Here is a 22,198-nt window from a genome sequence, read left to right as displayed (position 1 = left end):
TCAATAGGACCCAAAGTGGGCCCATATACAGTGGAACATATAGTTGAGACCAAACTTCTACAGAGAGAAACCAGGAAATCAAACACAAATCAGGATATCATAAATCAGTTTATATCAGCATGCAAAATTAGATTCCATCAGCTTCTCCAACTATTTTTAATGACCGATTGTGTACAACTCAGTTTATTTCCTAAATCTTGGGACTGCTCCAGTTGTGTGTTAAATTGTCTTAATAAAAATATGTTGGAAAAATGCTTATTACTCCTAGGTAGGTCAGTCGGATGAGGATTCTAAAAAGCTACTTCCAGAAATTCATACTATCCATATAAAGAAAGTAATGAATGAATTTTGAGGCATGGATAATTTTTAAAGCCTTCCCAAGTCTTAAAATATTAGCAATCACAGACTGTTACCTATCATTTTAAAATCATTCTCCTAACCCTTTCTGCCACCACCACCCCAATATCCCGTTCCCAAGCAAACCTACTCAAAAGTACAAATCCTGATGATTTCGGTGGAATTTGCTTCTATAAACAGACTGAAGCCTTGGTCTTCAGTAACTTCCCACAGAACCTGCCATGAAGTAAAAGAAACTTACAGTGCCCTGCAAAGCAGAGTTACACCCGTCTCTAAGTCTATGGGCTTAAAAGGGCGCAATCCTACTAAGGATAGCTCCTGTTAAGTGTCCTACAATCACTTGCTCACAACAGTCTGGAAATCACACAGCTCATCAAGGTGATCTGTTGGCTTATCTTCACCAAGAACCAGGCACCAAGCTAACTTCTCCAGCAGCTGCTCTTGAGCTTTGAACTGGCCTCATTTTATAAGATCGGCCTGCCTTAACCCGATCTCCAATTTTATTTTAAGAAATTAGCTCAGGCCAAACTTGGCTCAGAAAACACTCATAACAGTCTTAGCTAAACCAATGCCCGTATATTTTTTCACTAATCAGATCTATCAGCTATGTAGGATCAGCCCTGATCAGTAGTTGGATGGTTCAGGGTCACTATGCAGAGGAAGGCAATGACAAAACACCTCTGTACGTCTCTTGCTTTGAAAACCCTACGGGGTTGCCATAAGTCAGCAGCAACTTGACGGCACACATGCACTACGAATCGTACAAAACCACCTGGAACAGCAAGAGCCTGCAGCTAGGAGCATAAATCAAGGCTTCATGTTTTGAGCCAAGATACACAAACATGGTGATGGGGCCCTCAAATCTTGAAATATTAAGATCCCAAAAAGAGGCATGGTGGGTTGCCATCCATGACCCTGTATCCCTTTACATGAAGCAAAGTTACAAAAGAAAAACAGAGTTGCACTTACCTGTAACTGCTGTTCATTGACGTCTTCGGTGCAGACACACATGTGGGACTGCGCCTGCGCGCAGGCCTGCCGCCGGAAACTTTTACTAGCCTTAAACCTCAAAGTGGGGATGCCCCTCCCCTTGGCAATAAGGACCGGTCTCCGCGCCAAACCACCGCGTGCTCCTGGGCGGGGCATCCCCTCCCTCCTCAGTTCCTCGCCCACCGCCAACCATAGTCAAGGATCATCCAAACCAGCCATGTCCAGTATAATAAACTGGAGGCCTTGGTCTAATCAAGGTAACAAGAGTCTGGTACTAAAATAACTTCCCCTTTCTAACTCTGGCCCCCTTTTTTTTTTTTTTTTTTTTTTAGGTCGACAGCGGGGTAGGGCATGCCGAAGGGCATGCCTTTCAGTAAGTTGGGTTCAGAAAGCCACCATTGAAGGGATCTGAGAATCCCTCTCGGGATAGAAAGTCTGTGCATTCGGGAATGACGGGAGACGTCAAAGGTCCTAATAAACCAGTTTTGGAGTTGTCTCATCTGTAGCCTTGCAAAAGGGGTGACAGCTGTAGTGGAAGCCATAAGGCCCAAAAGTCTCTGGATAGAGACCACCGTTTGATGACTACACCTTGTGAAGTGGTGGATAAGGCGTTTAATAGCTACAATCCTTTCTTGTGGTAGGAATGCCTTTCCCCTGATTGAATCTAACACAGCTCCTATAAACTGTGCCCTAGGGGAGGGGACCAATTTGGATTTCTTCAAATTGATCATTAGCCCCAGCCTGTCACATGTGGAGAGTACCAGTTCCAGGTGAGACAATAGTACATCGGGGCTGATTGCTGTAAGCAGCCAGTCGTCAAGGTAAGGGTAGATACTACATCCCTGATCTCTTAGGTACGACATAACCACTGCCATGCATTTTATAAAGACTAGGGGCTGTAGCAAGTCCAAATGGAAGAACAGTGTAGTGAAACACCTCTGTTCCATATCTAAACATCAGGAATTTTCTATGATCTGGGTATATAGAGACGTGAAAGTACGCGTCTTTAAGGTCTAGCACAGCAAACCACGTACTTGGGGTGATAAGTTCCATAACAGAAGTCAGGGAGACCATCCGGAACTTTGAAATTCTTAAACATTTATTAAGATATCTAAGATCAATAATGGGCCTGGAGCCTCCATCTTTTTTGCCACCATGAAGATCCTGGAGAAGAAGCCAGAACAGTGTGGTGATGCCCTTTGAACGGCACCCTTCAGAAGAAGTTCTTCTAACTGGGGTGCGAAATCAGGAAACGGGTTGTCTCTTGCGGAACTAGCAGGAGAGCAAACTGGGAGGAACTTAAACTCTAGGCGGTAGCCTTCAGTGATAACTTTGAGGACCCAAGAGTCCAAACAAATGGAGTGCCAGGCCTCGGTGAACATTGCTAGCCTATCTAGGAAGGGTAGATCCTCTTGGCTAGTCTGGGGTGTTAGTCAAAATCTCTGAGTATTTTGCCTCTGGTCCTTCTGTTGTGTGCCAGGGGCTGATTGTTGCTTGAAAGCGGGTTTGCGCTGGATTTGTTGGCCATGCTGATGGAATTTTCCTTGGGGAGGATACAGTTGGAACCGTTGATAACTTTGGTTCCTCTGATATGAGGGTCCGAAGCTCTGATGATGGTGTTGGAATCTGTCACTTTGAGGTTGGAAAGATGGGGTAACACCTAAGGATCTCGCCGTCTGGCGGTCTTTCTTGATGTTCGTAAGAAACTCCGTGGTGTTAGCTGCGAATAAGGTGTCACCCTCAAAGGGAAGGTCCTTGATTTGAAATCTCGTATCCATCGGGAGGGCTGTAGTGCGCAGCCAGGAGTGTCGCCTCAGGGTGATGGCTGATGCCATGGTCCTGGCCGCAATTTCAGCTGCGTGCTTCCCTGCGTTGATTTCTTGCTTTGACAAGTGGGTGGCTTCTGTTTGAATGAGTCTTAAGGCAGTCTCTGACTCATCAGGTAGCAGTTCAATATGGGGGGCGGCTTTTTCCCACAGGAACAGCTGGTAGCCCCCCATGATCGTCTGATAATTGGCGATTCGAAAATTTAATGCGGCTGAGGTGTAGGTTCTTCTACCTAGTTGATGCAAACGTCTGCTTTCCTTGTCTGCAGGGGTAGAATGTTGACCCTGCCTTTGTTTGGCTTGCATCTCCCCTGTGACAATGGAAGATGGGGGAGGGTGCACCATCAGGAATTCCGCTGATTCAGGCTTGACCCTGTATAGGTTCTCAATTTTCTTGGACGAAGGTGGGGTGGATGCTGGTTTCTTCCAGACAGATTTTGTAACCTCCGAGAGGCCCTCCAAAACCAGGAAAGCAGCGATTCCTGGAGAGTCTGGGTACCGACGGCTGAGGATCTTGTCCTTAGGCTTGTTGTCTGAGATGGAGATGTTGATGTCTAAAGCCTCTGCCATCCTGATCATTTGTTCTGTTCTCAGCTTCAGATCCTTGGATGGTGACACTGCTTCTGGGTCGCCCACTAGTTCATCAGGGGATGGTTCCGACACCCCTTCTGAACTTTCCACTGATTCTCTGGTCTCAGAATCTTCCGGATCTGAGTCCACCCTAGGACTCCGTTGGGTTAAAGGAGTAAAGGGTGAAGGGAGTTGTGGGGTCTGCAATACTAGTGGTTTACCCTGCACAGTGAACTGTCGAAATCTACAGAACTCGATCCAGTCCTTTACAAGCTCTGGGGAGATGATTGGCTGAGTAGAGGATGTGGAAGGTTGAGGAGTCTTCCTCGGATCCGAAGGGGTCAGGTCCAAAAGGATCGGATCCGGAGGGATTGGGTCCGGAGGAGTCGGATCCGAAAGGGTCGGATCGGAGAGCAGCAGCGGGTCATCCAGTGGATCTATTTCAATGTCTGAGAAGCATTGAAGTGGAGAGCCAGAGTGGAATGAAGGGGTCCTCGGTACCGATGGAGGTATCGGTTGAGATGGTTTCGGATCCGGAGTTTTCCGAGCGGGCGTAGTTGACCGAGCCGAGTGTCCGGATCCGGGGCACTTTTCCTTGTGTTTAGTTTTGTGATGTTTCTTAGTGACGTGAGTCGGATCCGACTGGGAGGTCGGATCCGAGGTGTCCTGGAACCGGCTGACGGGGAAGGAGCCGTCAGGGCCTTCTTCCATAGCTCTGCATTTAGGCGGTTAGCACGGGCGTTTCAAGCCCGGGTGGAGAAGCCTTGGCAGATGGTACATTTTGACACTTTATGCCCCTCGCCCAAGCAGATTAGGCACAATTCGTGTTGGTCTGAGTGCGGGATCTTCATGGTGCACTTGGGACACAATTTAAATGGGGTCTTGAGGGCCATCACGGCCCTCAGCACGCGGCCGAGGGGACCGAGGCACGGAGGAACTTTTCTCTCTTGGTTATTCTCTCCAAATGTATGGTACAGTAGCAGGCTGGCTAGGCGGACCTAAGCGGCAGCTCTGAAGAAAGAACTCACAATCGAAGTATTTTAGAAGAAAATCTGAGGTAAGGTGAAGAAAGCTCCGTCCTTTGCGGCGGCAAAGAAGGAACTGAGGAGGGAGGGGATGCCCCGCCCAGGAGCACACGGTGGTTTGGCGCGGAGGCCGGTCCCGCTTGCCAAGGGGAGAGGCATCCCCACTTTGAGGTTTAAGGCTAGTAAAAGTTTCCGGCAGCAGGCCTGCGCACAGGCGCAGTCCCACATGTGGGGCTGCACCGAAGACGGAAGATGAACCTCCCTACAGTGTCCAGTGGCCACAGCTGATCTGCAAAGTTTTGGCAGCAGCAACAACATATTCTATATACCTAGGCCAAGTCATTTACCTGTATGGATGCCCCAATCTTCTCATTGCAAAGACTGCACACCAGAGCCCATCTGCTGCTGGGAATATGGGAGACCTTTGTGATAGGCTCCATCTTTTCTGGGCTGCCAATGCTCACCTGAGAAAAATAAAGCAGATCAATCAGTAACCCCTAAAAGGAGAATCATCCTGAAGTTATTTCACTACTTATACGTAAACGCTGAATTAGCTGTCCCAATATACAGCTGTTAATGGGGGGGAATCCGTGTCAAAAACCATTTTAAAAACAACCAAGTATTTTATACATTATGTCCCATCTATAAGGAGCAGCATACACAATTCTTTCCCACCTGCCCCTTTTTATCTTCACAATAACCTTGTAAAATAGGTCACTCTGAAGACAGGAGCCTAAGGTCATCCGACCAGTTTCACGGCTCAGCAGAAATTTGAACACAGATCTTCCCACTGCAAGTCCAACACTCAATCCACTGAATTCAAAATTGGTATTTGGGTGTCAAAACCAATAAAATGTCACTGGTGATCCATTTTGCCCATTCTCCATCTTTCTGGATTCCAAATGCAAAGTAAATCTGCATTTTTATATGTTGAATCCCCCCCACCCTGAAAACTGTCCTTTCGCCCTTAGAACTGCCTTCTGCATTGCAGCTACATTTCTTTTTGCTGCCTAATGGGAAGTACTATCAGCACTTTCACGAAGACTGAATAATGCCCTTTCAATCCACTTTGCAACTGGTTTTTACTGTGCGAAGTGGCAAAATCCACTCGCAAATGATCACTAAACTAAATGATCCACAACTCCTTACTTTCACGCACCTTGTAAAGGCCAGGGGGATGGCTGCTGGGTGCCTCCCAGAATGGCGAGAAAGGAAGGGATCAACTATACCCCATCTTCCTCTGCCTTCCAGGTCTGCCAAGCTACTGCAGCAGAGCTTTGGGGGAATCCTCACTAAGCAACCACGAACCTGCCCTTGCGTGCAACCCACCACCCACCACCCTTCACACATTTGCCTTTACCAGTCAAGGAGCTAATACTTATGCAAGAAGGGCGCAGACAACTGCTTACCTATACTGGATTCATAGAACCCAGTAACACATCTGAAAGGTTTTTACCCATGAACTGGGCTCTTAAGTATTATTAATATGCCAACAAGCTGCAGAGGGAAGATGCACTGGTGTGCTAAGGGTGCACATGATGAGACTGACTCATGGGTAAAAAACACACACATTGTGAACAATGCATCACATCACGTGACATTCTGCGCAGGTAAGCATTTTGCCCATGGCCTGCATCTTGCACAAACTGCAATCCTAAGAAGACTTTCACTGAACAAAATGTGACTTACTTCTCAGTAGAAGTAAACCTGCTTAGGGCTGCTGCTTCAGTCTCACAAGGCTTGCCAACCACAAAATGTGGGACAGCCCCCCTGATGCCATGAGAACCAGGCTATCGTTCCTTGCCTTGCTGCATCTCCTGTTTCCAGAGAGATCCAACCTGCCACAGGGTAGTACAAACATATTCCTCTATTGCTTTGAGTCTGTGATGTTGCCTCTGATGTTGCTTAGTGGTCTCTCACATGTCTCCTACTGATGAGTGTTATGAAACAATGGCACACCCAGTTCTGATTGTAAATGTAGATTGCTTAGGACACCCACCTCAGGAATCCAAAGGGCGCAGCTAACGTGGACCCACTTAGTCCCACTTCGCGTTGGCTTCATGGCTCCACCTTTCTTGGGACACAACAAACACTTTGGCTGAACACCAAGAGCACAGGTTCGGCATAACCAACTGCCTTCTGGGACCTTAAGGATTCCATAGCATGCCTGTTCTCACAATACAAAAGAGAAATTGAGATTTTAAAAAAACATTCCCTCCATTCTGCATGGAACTTTGTCACAATAATCTACTCATTCATCCTCACAAGTCATAACAAAGATAGGAAACTGAGAACAAGAGAGATTAATTTGACCAAAACCAATCAAGGACTTCGTAGATAAAGAAGAAGAGTGGGTTTTTATATGTCAACTTTCTCTACCTTTTAAAGAGAATCAAACCAGCTTACTATCTCCTTTCCTTCCTCTCCCCACAACAGGCCCCTTGTGAGGTAGTGGGGCTGAGAGAGCTCTAAGAGAACTGTGACTAGCCCAAGGTCACCCAGCTGGCTTCATGTTTAGAAATGGGGAAACCAACCCAGTTCACCAGATCAGCGTCCGCCACTCATGTGAAGGAGTGAGGAATCAAACCCGGCTCTCCAGATTAGAGTCCACCGCTCCTAACCACAACACCACACTGGCTCAAGATGTGAATAAAATGGCTACACTGGTTCAGTGTAGTGAGAACTGCAATAACAGCAACTATGCCTATGCAATGTCATGAAGCCACACATGCAGCTGCGACTTTGCCTTTACCACAACATAAGAGATAAGACATATATAAAACTATGTCACGTTTCTTGGACAGCAGAAATTGCTGCAGCAAAACAACCAGGCAAAGCTTCAGCTGAACATACGTTACTTTCCTACAAGCACATGCCTTCCCCTTAGATTAGGACTGCACACTTTCAAGTTAAGGTCAATTCAAATAATACTGCAGTGGAATGGTTACCACTGAAATGACTTCCAAGTGGCCAAGACTTCACACAGCTGAGGTAACATCAAGTAACAGCTGGATTATGTAGAGTCCACCCATTAAATGTGCCACTGTGGGATCTGACCAAGACAGATTACCACAGCCACGCAAAACTCATTTTTAGCAGTAGCAATCATGCCACCATGGCAACGTTTTAATCAACCCTCAGATTCCACTAGACATGAGGAGCATCTAATACTACACTCTGCAGGAGCCTGCAACAGGAAGTAAAGAGGACTATCGTAACCGGCTGCGACAGCAAAGACAGACTACTAGATAAGGTTGATAATTATCTCAACTGGAGTTAAGCCAAGACTCTGAAACAAAAATAACAGCAGAGAACATATTTATATCGTGCCCACCTGAAAGATGAGAAGGTGGAACAAAAATGGGAAATGAAGGGAGGTATTCCAAGTGCACTGCACTATTGCTGAGGAAAACTCACTCAACTTTCACCCTGCTGGCTTTGATTGTTGAAGTAGAGACAGGGCAGCTACAGAAGCCTCGATTCAAGCTACTGTTGGTCTGGAATCTTTTGAAACCTTGTATGTTCCAGTGTAATCACAGTGCAATGGGAATGGCTGACAGTTTATCAAGGCAGCAGGTTTAAAAACACTCTAAAAGGGAGTCTATCCTCATGGATGTGTAAATGCATTCATACATCTTTATCCTTGTGCTAGTCTATTACCTTAATAAATAATTCATTTATCTTTATCCAATATAGTGCCCAAAAGAGAAAAATACCCTCTCCTACACTTTCAGGTGCCATAGACCAGTGGTCGGCAAACTCATTAGTCAACAGAGCCAAATATCAACAGTACAACAATTGAGATTTCTTTTGAGAGCCAAATTTCTTAAACTTAAACTATATATTGTCGAAGGCTTTCACGGTCAGAGTTCATTGGTTCTTGTAGGTTGTCCGGGCTGTGTGACCGTGGTCTTGGTATTTTCTTTCCTGACGTTTCGCAAGCAGCTGTGGCAGGCATCTTCAGAGGAGTAACACTGAAGGACAGTGTCTCTCAGTGTCAAGTGTGTAGGAAGAGTAATATATAGTCAGAAAGGGGTAGGGTTTGAGCTGAATCATTGTCCTGCAAAAAGTATCAACGGTAATGTGCTAATCATTGTCCTGTAAGTATCAAGATAATGTGCTAATGAGGGTGTGGTATGTTAATATGGAACCATTGTATCCTGAAGTGATCTGTTAATGTGTGAATCCAAAGCTAATCTGCATGGCTATTGTGGACTGTAGTCTTGGAGAAGGAAAAAAAACTCTAAGGAGGCCTTTTCCCAAGCAGCCAATCACAAACGTTGCTATGCAAAAATACCTAACTATATTTTTCTTCCTCACCAAAAATATTTGCTATATTTCTGCATTAGAAGAAGAGTAGGCTTTTATACCCCACTTTTCTCTACCTTAAGGGGTCTCAAAGCGACTTATAATCACATTCCCTTCCTCTCCCAACAACAGGGACCTTATGAGGTAAACGGGGCTGAGAGATTTCTGTGAGAGCTGTGACTGGCCCAAGGTTACCCAGTAGGCTTCATGTAGAGGAGCGGGATATCAAACCCAGTTCTCCAGATTAGAGTCTGCCACTCTTAACCACTATACCACGCTGGCTCTAGGCTGTCATGTCAATGCTGCCTTGAAATCTGCACTATTGCCAAATCAACTGTGATCCTACGGAAATGTTTGTGGAAGAAGCTGGTGATGTGGATCTTTCCTTTCTCGATTCAGCAAGGAAGATTCACATACAGAAGCCTGTTCCACGTGACAGCCAAAGCAAAGAAAGATGAATGTGTGGAAGCACCTCATCCAGAGCTCACTGATCCCTAAATGGTGAAGTGCATTTCTGTTAGGCCTATAACAACATCATCCCAGCAGTAGAAGATCCAATCAACAAGAATATGAAGAAAATACATGAACAGATAATGCAATAAGCCTCACAGGGCAAATGTTCAAGTGTACAAAGTAGGAAAAGTTCAGATGAGCATTCAACAAATCAAAGATAAAAAGAATCCAGTCACCCAATAAGGGCTCATTCCTGAGATTGGGGGGCAATTGGGCTTAGGAGTAAGTGCCCCTTATTCCGTGGTAAGAGGCACTTACGCTGGCAGCAGGGGCAGTTCCATCGGTGCCTGAGTGCTGCAGAGCTGCACACCGCTCCCCCGGTAGCGCAGTCTCTCTAGGACATAAATCCTGGAAGAGACAAGTGGCGCCAGCATGGGGTGTGTGTGTGTGGGGGGGGGTGTTCTCGGGGCAAAGCTGATGTTAGTCAGCTTCCAAAGCCCCTCCAGGCCAGGAACACCCCCTCCAGGAACAGCGTTGCTGCACCAGGTTTTTCCTGGAGCAGCCTCGCTGTTCTCAATGGGGAAAATGCCCCATTTTTATTTTTTAACTTTCAAAAGGCTTTTTTAAGCCTTTCGGAGGCCAGGGACCTCTTTGGAGATGCTGTAGCAGCGCCTCAGCCACGCCATCCCCAGCCGCCGAAAGGCTCAGGAAAGGAGTGCAGCATTTAACGGATCAATATTTTTTATCGTTTCATGATTTCATATAAAATCGCTATTTGTTAAAGAAAGCATCTAGAAATTAGCATAGTTATGTGTGCAAGCATAAAGAAACACTTGTGGTTGTTAATTAGGCTTGGCAGTTTCTAACAACGAAGAGTATACATCAAAATATTAAGTATCCAGCCTTCTTAGTTACAAAAAAAAATTGAAGGCATATTTAGTTTTTTGGAGTATGACTTAGAAATCTGGGAGACAGAGAAAGGTCTTCAATATATTTTGCTCAAATTATCCAACAATTTCCCTCATCTCTGGCATTTCATCTGAAACAACCATTTGCAAATGCACCAGATGGGTATAAAATCCCTACTAACAAACTTGTAGCATCAGTGAATCTATGCAAATTCATCTCAATATTAAGTATTGTTCTGCTGGGCTGCCATACCTGATGAACACAAATATTGCATTTGTCACAGAACACCATCTCATTGCCATCTTCGCCGTCTGGAGACTGGCAAACATCACAGACAACGTCTTCATCATACTCGATTCCAAGCCCTTCCTCAGTCTCAATAGCATGATTCATGTTGTCGTAGCATCGCTGTTCAAATTCTTCCATAATTCTCTCCATGGTGTATTCGTCCAATTCAGGCATCCCTGAGAAATTAATCCAATGGTTCTTTTTTTACAATACCCAAGCCATTATACACATTAAGAAACACAGTTTCTGATATCAACCAACAAGAAATCATACTTCTTGACTGTGGCTGAATGGACAAGTCTAATGGATCATCTTTTTTAAAAGGTTGGTAGGTAGTCGTTAGCTACCGATGGCAAACAGACAGGAAGGATATAGATCAGTATAGCATATTTCACTTTTAATGCCTTGGTAAGAAAAGAGTACCCAGCCTGCTGGGGGTAAAGTGTAGATGACTGGGGAAGGCAACGGCAAACCACCCCATAAACAAAGTCTGTCTAGTAAATGTCGGGATGTGACATCACCCCATGGGTCAGGAATGACCCGGTGCTTGCACAGGGGACTACATTTACCTTTAAGAAAACGAGCTCAAAACAACCCTTCAGAATCATTATGCCATCTTTCCTTTTTTTTTTTTATGGATTATTACATTTCTAGTAGAGAGTCTTTATTTCCAGCTAGTCAGCTGTCTAAAGAGCCATCTGCTTCTGGAACTATTTTGCCAAGTTTATTACTTCAGAAACACCTTCTTCATATGCCTCTCTTTCTAAGCTTTGCTACAGAAGAGACTGCACTTTAGATCATTTTTTGGATCTCAATAATTTCACAGCTCCCCCTTCAGGCTTGCATACTGGGGGTTCTGGATGCCTTCAGAAATGACTATTTTGTTTCAACAACAGATTGCTGCTTCATAAAAAAAAAGTTGAACCAAGTACCAAAAAAAATCAATTGAAACTGTTATCAGTATCTTGAAGGATTTAACAATATAAGTGGATGGCATGGCTATTTGTGGTATAACAAAACTAAGACACAAGCATCATTCCGTAATCATATAATCAGGTCCTCCTTAATTTGTATTTGGATGAGATATAAACATATTCTTGAACCAGCAACACCGATGTGGATATCACCTCAGGAAATGTTAACATTACGCCCACTTAGACCGGATAAATTTGTTACTTATCAGGAGTTAACTAACTGGGAAGGGAAAAAATGCTCACTAAAAGATTATCAGTCACTTAAAGATGATTTACAATGGCTTTAATATTACCAAATCAAATCAGTCTTTGTACAAGATATGAAAAATGGATTTTCTAAAGAAAAATCGCCTTTTCACAGGATGCTATTAGATAATAATACCCAACTGATTTCCAGAATGTATAATCTTCTTTTAACAATATATTGTGAGCAGGAAACAATTAAACCAACAATGATCAATTGGGCTCAAACTGTGGGACACGACATCGCTTTAAATAAATGGGAAAGACTATGGTCGAAGGACCTGAAAGGAATAAATGCACAGTCAATTCAAGAAAATATCTACAAAATGATGTATTTAACATTTAACACCTAAGAAGATTGCAAGGATTTACAAAGTGACATCCCCTAAATGTTGGAAATGTAATAAAGAAGTTGGTTCTTTTTATCATATGTGGTGGACTTGTGACAAAGCTAAGGATTTTTGGGATATGATTTATAATGAATTAAGACTAATAGTACAAAAAAATATACCCAAAACACCAGAAATGATGCTATTAAGTATGATACCTGATGACTTGTTAATACAAAGGACTACGCGACAACAGCTGCAAGATTGCTCTATGCAGCAAAATGGAAAGGGGCAGACACTCCTGGGAAAAAAGACTGGATTATAAAAATGTTTGAACTGGTGGAAATGGCAAAACTTACAGCTACTTTAAACCAAAAAGACAATGTTCAATTTATGGGGGAATGGGAGGCTTGGATGAAATATTGTGAATATGAACTAGGACTGGGGAAAATGGAAGAGTACCTTTTAATCTGATCTAGATGACATTGCTAACATAAAGAAGTGTAATTAATTATATTAATAGCATATTGTGATTGAAACTTAACTGAGATATAAGAATAATTAAGATCAGATCATATCACGATGGGATAGAATACTTTATTAAGAGGCGGACGGAGGTGATGGGGAAGTCAACAAATTTTCCTTTATTTTTTATTTTTATTAAGTTCTTAAATAACTATAACATTATTTATGATTTAGTTTTTTATATTACTTTTATTGTTGTTTGTCAACATGGAAAATTTATATTATAAAAACCAATAAAATTTTCAAAAATAAGAAAAAAAGAAACTGTTATCAGTACTCTAAAAGGCTGGTATCTTCAGTTAACATGGCCGGATCGTTAACTTCACAAAAATTGCTTTAAACATTCTAAGTCAATTTCTAGACAACATAAATGTCCGGAAACTTGTACAGCCTCCAAACAGAACGACTCAAAAAGATCACTAATTATTCTGTTCCATTACTGGCAAATTTAAACAGGAACTGGTTTTACTTCAGGTTTCTCTCCCCTTACTCTCCTACCACATCTCACCACACAATTTAATTCTAGGAACTGTGGCTTGGAAGGGTGTCTGCCATCTCACAAGCTGTGGGGGGGGGATGCTCCCATTTGTGCTGACCTTTGTTTCCCCTCACCTGGTCCCGACATCCCATTAATCATTTCCACATTCAGAAACAAAGAGGAATACACATGTCCTTCCCCCACCCCCAAATCCAGAAAATTCAGCTCAACCATTCAGAACATGAAGCTGCAACTGTCTGCTGGACTGATCTATGTAACTACTAAGCCTCTCTTATAGATCAACAAGGTTAACTGTAATTAGATTATGCCCTTACCCATGTCTTTAAATTCTTCATTGGCCAATTCCAACCAAGCTACATCCATGTAATTAAGGTCATAGCGACATACACTCTCCGCCAATGTTCGAATGTCGACATAACCAAGTTCGGGGGGCTCAGAACCTGAGGAAAGGATGTATTTCCGAGGTCTCGTAAATGTAACTGCTTTTGATTCGGACACAACCCTGAAAGTGTAGTGAACCGGAGGCATTAATTACACCAGGTTTTAATCCTCCCTGAAATTTCAAAACCTCTTGCTAAGCAATTACTGCCAGACTCTTCAAGTTACTAGATTGCTAAAAAAACAATACAAAATTATCCACTAATCTTCTAGTTGTAAAGCAATCCATGGCTACAGAAATAAAAACATATCTAGAAAACAATACCAAAAAGAAATCTACTTCATTTTTTTAAATTAACTTGCACAGCTTTAAAAAAAATAACCTCACTTGGTATCTTACTGTATTATCAGATTTACAGACTGAAAATCATCGCTACAGTTGCCGAAGGGCAATGAAATATCAAAAATTCAGCACAAACGCAAGATTGCGAAATATGATTGCTTAACATGCTAAGTGCACACTGTATAATACAAAATACAGCACAGGTTCGTAGAAGAAAAATACACAGAAGAAAATACTCCTCAGGTATATGGACCTGTTGATGACTGGTCCGTATGGTTCTTTAACCTTCAGCCCTGTCTTGCATAATTATTTACCAGCTTCTTCCTCCCACCCATTTCCAAACGTAGATATAATATCCAACAGCTTAAATGCCTATTTCACATGTCTGGCAAACTACTACCTTGCCTATTGCACAGACTGTTGAGTAGGATGAACTGTATACGCAAGACTATCACAGACAGCTCCCCCTGTGTAATACATGCGCAGAAGCTGCTTGAGCACATGTACTGGGATTGCGGCAAGAGCCTTATGGCATTTTTCACAAAGAGCTCCATTTCAAGCAGAAGACCAGGGCCCCAGCTATCAGCAGACCCACTTATTAGCAAGGATCCCAGCGTGCACCTTCCTATGGTAAAAAAGAAGTGCTTACTTGCAAGTAATGCTTGTGCTGCTCTTTTATGTACAACAATAAAGAACGGCATAAAAATCACCCCTGCTCATACCTGTGCATACTCCGACAGCCAACTGAAGTTGTGAAGGCTTAGAGGGGAAATGAAAAATATTGGGGGGGGGGGGCATTTTTCCCAAAGGATTTTTTCAATTTTTTCAGTGGGAAAATTGGGGAAATAGTGGGAGTGCTGAAAAAAATCCTCCTAGGAAATATTTTTCTCTTTTTGATTCAGAAAAGCCTCATCTTGCAAAGCATTTCATTAATTCCAACTGTACTGTGCCTTGATGGTGGGGGGGGAGATAACGTTTACTTCAACACAAACCGAAAAAGTACAAGCCAAGTAGCTCGAAAGTGCAGCTGGTGAGGGATTTCCCCCATGTGACTGACGGCTGCACCAAAGTATACCTGGCAACAGGCTCTGGGATGGTCCCTGGACTGACTGGCACCTGAACCCCTTTCTCCCATTCCTGTCTCCAGGGATCTGCCAGCACATAGTATTCCTCCGCGTTCAGCTGGTAAGAGTCAGGCAGCTTCATGGCAGTGATCAGGTCTGTTCTGAACACCTGCAAAGAAAAGAAGGGAGAGGAAAAGGGATGAGACACCGACATTTTATATTTACACTCTGTGATTCACAGCTCCAGGGTAACCATGGAGCACAATGCATAACAAGGTCACTGTATCACCGCTAACACTAACATGGTCTGTTAAGAGGCCAGACAGTTAACTTCACGTCAGCATGGTGAAAGAGAGGGGGGAATCACTCATAGTTTCAAGGCTCATAGTTATATCAACTGCCTGCCTGACACGATTCAATACCTTCTCATCTCATCATTGATTTGCACCATTTTCAATTGCGATTTCAGAAGCTCAAAACCTTTCCCAACATGACTCTGAATCAAGAAGTTACTCCTCAGTATAAGAAGGCACACACCTTCTCTTTACCAGGTCTGCGGTATATGCACATCTAATGGTTTACAAAGGAAAAGAGACACACCATGCACTGTTAGAGTCACTGGGTACCTTATTAATACTTCCCTTTGAAGATGTGTTCCAGGTTTCACAAAATCAGAGCCCACTACAGATCAGTGGTACAGCATTTGCTTTTCATGCTTCAGATCCCAGGATTGAGTCCAGACTGATATTTCCATAGGCACAAGGATTTCCATGCATGATTTCCCCACGTTCCCACTCCTGCAGCAGCCTGGAATGCCCCCTGAAATCTTGTTCCTGCGGTCCCCTGCCCTCCTATAACAAGATTTTGAGAGGCATTTCAGACTGCCGTAGGAGGGGGAAGCTGGGGAAACTGTGAGAAGTATGATAACTGAGCCTAGTGACATATCATCAATTGCATTTTGATGCACTCCTATGTTGCAGAGCTGGTGATAGAGAAATGTGGACCCACTTAAGTGGACGTAACGCAGGAGGATATAAATCTGCAATAATTCTGCACCGAATTATAGAATCAACTCATGCAACCCTGCAGAATCCTAAACAGAGTGAGGATATTATCCAGGTAGACACGAAGTAGATGCTCACAATGCACATCAAATGAACAATCATGTACATTAATCTCAGCACCACACCACAGTGATGCTGTATACCAAACTGACCACCAGAGGACATGCTGCTTATAGAGGCTTCTCTCTTTAAAATCAAAGTATCAGCCAGGGAAGATCGAGGTCAAAAACTCTTGCTGCAGCTCTGTATTGCTTACCACTAAAGCACCATTTGCCATCCAGATTTAAAACTGTTTTGCAGCCACAGTTCAACTTTGTTTTGAATGGGAAGAATCTCTGAAACTAGTAAAACATCTTGGAAGTTGTAAGCCACAAGCAAGCAGGGATGGGGTTAGGGTTTCTACTCTGGCATACATTGTGAGTTCAGCCATAGATCATTGTAGAAAGTCTATTAAACTACTCTTGCGTGTGCTTGGTCTGATTTGTCACTGCTCATCAGCAAAACAGAACCCACAACACGGCAAGCATTAAAGGGGCAAGGCCATGCATACCTAACCATCTTCCTCTGCTCCAAGCACACTCCAACCAACACAACACTACAAAGCAACAATAACAATGCATGCTTAACACCTCTAATCTTCAAGGCTCTGCATGAACACTGCCTGCCAAATGCCACGTGCAGGGTATTTACCGAGAGTTTTAAAAAGATACGTTGGAGGAGAGGCCACAACAATTTTGCCACAAAATCTGTTCATGCAGAGCTAGCAAAGAAAACGAGACAGATACTAGCTCTGAAACTGTCCCGTCTGAAGACTCATCAGTTTATAGCAGGCACTGCCAAGCAAAGCACACTCCACGCACACAGTTCAACTGGCAAAAGATAGCCAAAGGGGCAAAACATATTTGTGTGGATTCATTTTCTCAAAACACTTATTGTGAATTAATCCCAGTGCAACTGATCCAGAATAAATGTTTTTAGGATGGTGGTGTATGGTTTTATACACCCTGCTTATTATTTAAATGTGATTCAAGTATCTTGTCCTATATACCCCATCCATTTTGCTCTACTATATGTTGTCAGCCGTTCCGCTTTAATTCCATCCCTGTGACACGACATATCTGAGTACAGGGCCAATAAACATAGAGGGGGAGCCTAAATGAGTACACCCACCATGCCTCCTCCTACACGTGTTAATCTACTACCTGGACACAAAGTCTGAGTACAAGCTGTAGGCACATTTGGTCACAATTGCAAGGATGGAACCTACATGTGTACAGCTTGTACATGTCGAGTCAATGTGCTCACATTCAGGTGAACACATGTAGGATGGGGCTAGCACATTTTCCCTTCTTTCCCTCCACATGTTGGCCCTGTACACAGATATATCATGGGTACCAAGCTTCTATCATTGTAAGATTCATTAATTTCTCCAGATTTGGGCCTTTCAGTTAAGTACAGACTCACTAAATATGAATTTATAAATTTTGTTCATTTCATCTTGTATATTAAAGGTAGAGGTCCCCTGTGCAAGCACCGGGTCATTCCTGACCCATGGGGTGACGTCATATCCCAACGTTTCCTAGGCAGACTTTGTTTACGGGGTGGTTTGCCAGTGCCTTCCCCAGTCATCTTCCCTTACCCCCAGCAAGCTGGGTACTCATTTTACTGACCTCGGAAGGATGGAAGGCTGAGTCAACCTTGAGCCGCCTACCTGAAACCAACTTCCGTTGGGATCGAACTCAGGTCATGAGCAGAGCTTGGACTGCAGTACTGCAGCTTACCACTCTGCGCCACAGGGCTCATATCTTGTATATTACCTATCTTAAAAAAAGATACACGTGATGTTTCTGGCAGATTCATTCTGGGAGGTGGACAGATTGTGACTGTGATCCGTAAGCCTTTTAAATTGTCACAGGGAGAGAAACTCCAAGTGCCACCAATCAAACTCAAGTGACAGAACAGAGGACCACAGAGTCACTCGTTCAGCTGTGATTGGCAACTCTGCACTACGCCTCCTTGCACAATAAAGGTACACATCATACAAGGCTTGAAAGAGATCAAGCCAAAGGTCACACCTGCCTTAATAACTACTCCTGTCTCCCTAGAGAAGCCGCATCAAACTTTGTGATTCATAATTCCAGAGAGACCTCAAAAGTCTTAACATCATTTCTTTACAGATTGAGAACAGTTGTACAACTATCCAAGATAAACTAGAAAAAAATGTTCAGGAAAAGGAAATAAAACATGATTTAACATTGTATTGGGGGGCAAATATAAATACGTTGCCATAGATCAACATCTACTGAATACGTTTATTCATATGTCAACACAAGATTTCAGGCTTCTTATTGATTTCAAACTGTCTGGGGAAAAACAGGGTGTGAACATATTTGAGCCTGAACATTTGTGGTGAGTTGCTCTGGCTACAAGACAAAGGAGGATTTAATGGAACATCAAGGATATAATTTCCAAGAATCACCACCTTGCGCTGCCATCCCTGCTGCTCTGCAGATGCAACCAGCATGCCTGGAGTCAACACTGCAGAATTACTGATGTCTGAAAGACTGACTGGCACACAGATAGTCACATATACAGAGCTATGGAAGTGAAATTTCACAGCCAGCCTATTGGAATCAATAGCATTCAGTATAAATTAAAGATAATACAAAACGGGCATTGTGTGGGGGGAGAGGGGAGAAAAGACCACTTAGAGTAGGAAACAAAACCAACCCCACTCAGTGAAGTATGGCAGTCGTGCGTGTTCAATCAACAACCCCTCTCCCAATTATTTCAATGGGAAAAGCACACCTCTATGCATTCCTATACACATGCATATCTGCTTCAGCCACTGAACAAACGAAACAGCTCACACATTCAAGAGTGCACATGGGTTTCTTCACTTGAGCAACAGAATGTACTCATAACGTACTAACTGAAGATAAATAGGGGAAAGAGTTCTGAATGGACCAAGACCCCAAGCATTATTTATCTGTATCTGGTTACGAGGACCCAAACATGGTCCAAGAAGATCAGCCTTCTAAAGTTCCTTTTCTTCTAGTTTCATATGTGGCCCGAGGGACATCTGCCAATTTGTAAGGCATGTGCCATTCTGCACTTGGTGATCCACCTCGAAAAGGTCAAACTGATTTGTATTTCCTCCTTTGATCTGAATTTCTCAAACCAACACACACGAAGCACTGAACTAGACCAAAATTTCTGGTTTAACCACTTTGCCGAACAAGGACTGGTATTCATTCATGCCACATAAATGGCTAGGGAACTACAGAAAACATGCCTAAAAATACATTTTCAACGTTCACCATAAATCAAAGACAAATTCCCCAATACACTTTTTTAGAAATAAAAGAAAACGACTAAAAAAAACTAGGTTGGGTTGGCGCCAAACTAACCCAGTATTCATGGCTAAATAACTAACTTGATGCTGGCAGGGACTGTGGTAGCAGCTGAGCTCCCTGATCTCCTGGCCAGAAGAAAGGTTGCTGGTTGCCAGCTGAGACGGAGCAGAAAAGGAAAGAAAAAAAGTATTAGGAAAAGGAGGCACATGTGTGTTTTAGCAAGATGCAAGGGTATTTCAAAGTAAATACCTCTGACGGTTTCCGATCTTCATGCCTGGAGCATGAACTCCTCCGATGCCTAGAATGCTGGGACCAGGTTGACAAGCCTAGGAGAGATGGAAGAAATGTGTATGTGAGAACTGTGCATCGATCTACTGACACACAAGCAATCTAAATTGACTTCAATGGGATTATATCACTAAAGAAAGCAAGAGCTTTTATTCCACACCTCAAACATTCTGTTGCATCATGAACCTGCAGGAAGAAAACCACTGGGCTTAGTTTTATGTTCCTGTGATCATTTCCATGTGATTTTTCTTCAGCCCTATATACTGCCATTGACAGTAGTTACTGTATTGATCCCAGAACTGTTGCATTTGTATCTTTTGCTGAAACAACTAGAGTAAGTGTTGATATGGTAGCATGCCTACAAGTTGCCTCTAGCTTTTCTTCTGGAAGGTTTTGAAAGCTATTGAAAAGCAAGCTACTTTATTTTGCAAATACAATTGATCCTACAAAAGGCATTGCATTAAAGAACATCAGAAAACTGGTTGCATTGTCTTAAAGAAGGTCAGAAAACTGGAATTTTGATATATAAAGTTCTAATTTGTTCTCTTTCATCATAGCATTATATTAGACTGTACTGGATTTTACTATGTCCTGAATGATCTCAGAAAACTTTTTTTTTTTAATGATGTAGTCTTGTTAGCCCTTGGATAGCCCAGGTTAGTCTGATCTCATCAGCCCTGGTTAGTATTTGGATTGGAGACCACTAAGAAAGATCAGGATTGCTATGCAGAGACATGCAATGGAAAACTACCTCTGAACATCTCTTGCCTTGAAAACCCTACGGGGTCACCATAAGTCAGCTGCAACTTGAAAGCAAAAAAAATATTCTTGTTAAACACCACTGTGAAGAAATCGGGGAAAAATGTATCTATTTTTTTATATAACTGTAAATAGAAAAGGATATGCATTGGATTGAATTTAAGGTCTGCATATGTATTAGAAAGCTGAATAATCATGCAAATTCAGGGTTTGTAAAGCTAACTAATTAGAGAAGAGGGAGGAAAAACAGAGCTGTCATATTGGTCCCTTAGCCTGGTTAGAGGGGAACCAATCAGGCAGGAAGAGAAGGAAGAAGAGGAAGAGGAAGAGTTGGTTTTTATATGCTTTCTCTACCTTAAAGGAGAATCAAATCAGCTTCAATCACCTTCCCTTCCCCCCCAAAAAAAAACAGACACCTTGTGAGGTAGGTGGGGCTGAGAGTTTGTAAAGAACTGCGACTAGCCCAAGGTCCCCCAGCAAACTTCATGTGGAGGAGTGGGGAAACCAACCTGGTTCACCAGATTAGAGTCCACCGCTCATGTGGAAGAGTGGGGAATCAAACCCAGTTCTCCAGATTAGAGTCCACCGCTCCTAACCACCACACCATGCTGCCACCACCGCTGGAAGAACGTAGCAATCCTATTGCCCTCTTTAGAAAACTTTGATAAGAGCCAATTAAAAGTTAGATTTTTCAATCTCCCTTCAATCTATAAGTAGAACTAGTTTAGCCAGCCAGATGGACTGAGGAAGGGCTCTGAAGGAGACAGCGACAGAGCTGAAATCTAGATACCTGCAGCAGAGGATTCCCTCAGGATGTGGAAGAAGCCTGAGAGCTGAAGAAGCTGTAGACCAGGGAGGACTGGAGAGAGCTAGGCCCCAGCAACCTGACTACAGCCAGTCTCATGGCAGTCCACCAAGGAAGCCACTACATCCAAGTCCAGGGGAGAAGAGATCGTCTTCCGCCCATCAGAACGCTGGCAGAAAAGGCCTCAGAAGACTGTAGGTTTCAATTAATATAGAATAAGAACAAAGACAGTTCTTCTGTACCGTTCTGCATTTTTCTATTGTTCTTGTAAAGTTGGTATTAAATATTAAACAATACAGTTTGTTTGGCTCTGAGGAGAAACAAGACGTTCCTTTACTTGGGAAGTAAGAGCCTAAGGCCTAACTACACTAACCAATCCTGAATAACCAGACAACCACACACAGGGTTTCACATACTGTTGTACAGTGCCTAGCTTCCCAAGTAACGGACGTTGCAAGAAAAAAAAATTGTGGGCCAAACAGAAAATATTAAGAGTACGCAGAGCTAGAAAAATGGTGAATATTGTGGCAGAAATACAAATGGCAATAATACAAAAGAGGATCATATAGAGGACTTTGAGATATTGCACAGGCACTGTTTTCATGTTTTGGAACCAGGACTAAAGAAAAACTACTCCCTATTAGCAACCTATCAGTATCGCAGAAGATAACTAAATGAAGTACTTCCTCTTGGTGAAGGAAGTCGTTTCAGGACTTGATACAAAAACCATAGATATGGAGAACTATTAAAGGGTCTAACAGTTGGGAATTGGCTGGCACTGAAGGGAACACTTCCAGTAAGTCCGCAGGAAGCTGTGGTCAGACAGGCTTTGGGTTGAGAGAGAA

General features: G+C 43.2%; 1 protein-coding gene across 2 annotated transcripts in view; it reads right to left on the bottom strand.

The window, feature by feature from the left end:
- Positions 1 to 22,198, bottom strand: part of JADE1 (jade family PHD finger 1) — a 55,078-nt gene that overhangs the window by 12,600 nt on the left and 20,280 nt on the right. The window contains exons 2-7 of one of the 2 annotated variants that reach the window (XM_056855481.1): positions 19,751 to 19,827; positions 15,093 to 15,250; positions 13,611 to 13,798; positions 10,691 to 10,902; positions 6,768 to 6,935; positions 5,116 to 5,232 (exon numbers count right to left, since the gene is read on the bottom strand). In XM_056855481.1, the coding sequence (XP_056711459.1) occupies positions 5,116 to 5,232; positions 6,768 to 6,935; positions 10,691 to 10,902; positions 13,611 to 13,798; positions 15,093 to 15,250; positions 19,751 to 19,827 (920 nt within the window). Of the gene's footprint in view, positions 1 to 5,115; positions 5,233 to 6,767; positions 6,936 to 10,690; positions 10,903 to 13,610; positions 13,799 to 15,092; positions 15,251 to 19,555; positions 19,613 to 19,750; positions 19,828 to 22,198 lie in introns of those variants that run through there. The other variant, XM_056855482.1, reaches the window with a different exon arrangement.

This window comes from Euleptes europaea, chromosome 9 (assembly GCF_029931775.1).
Source record: "Euleptes europaea isolate rEulEur1 chromosome 9, rEulEur1.hap1, whole genome shotgun sequence".
NCBI classification, from domain to species: domain Eukaryota; kingdom Metazoa; phylum Chordata; class Lepidosauria; order Squamata; family Sphaerodactylidae; genus Euleptes; species Euleptes europaea.
The sequence above is the reverse complement of the archived record's forward strand: the minus strand, read 5'-3'. Positions and strand labels throughout refer to the sequence as shown.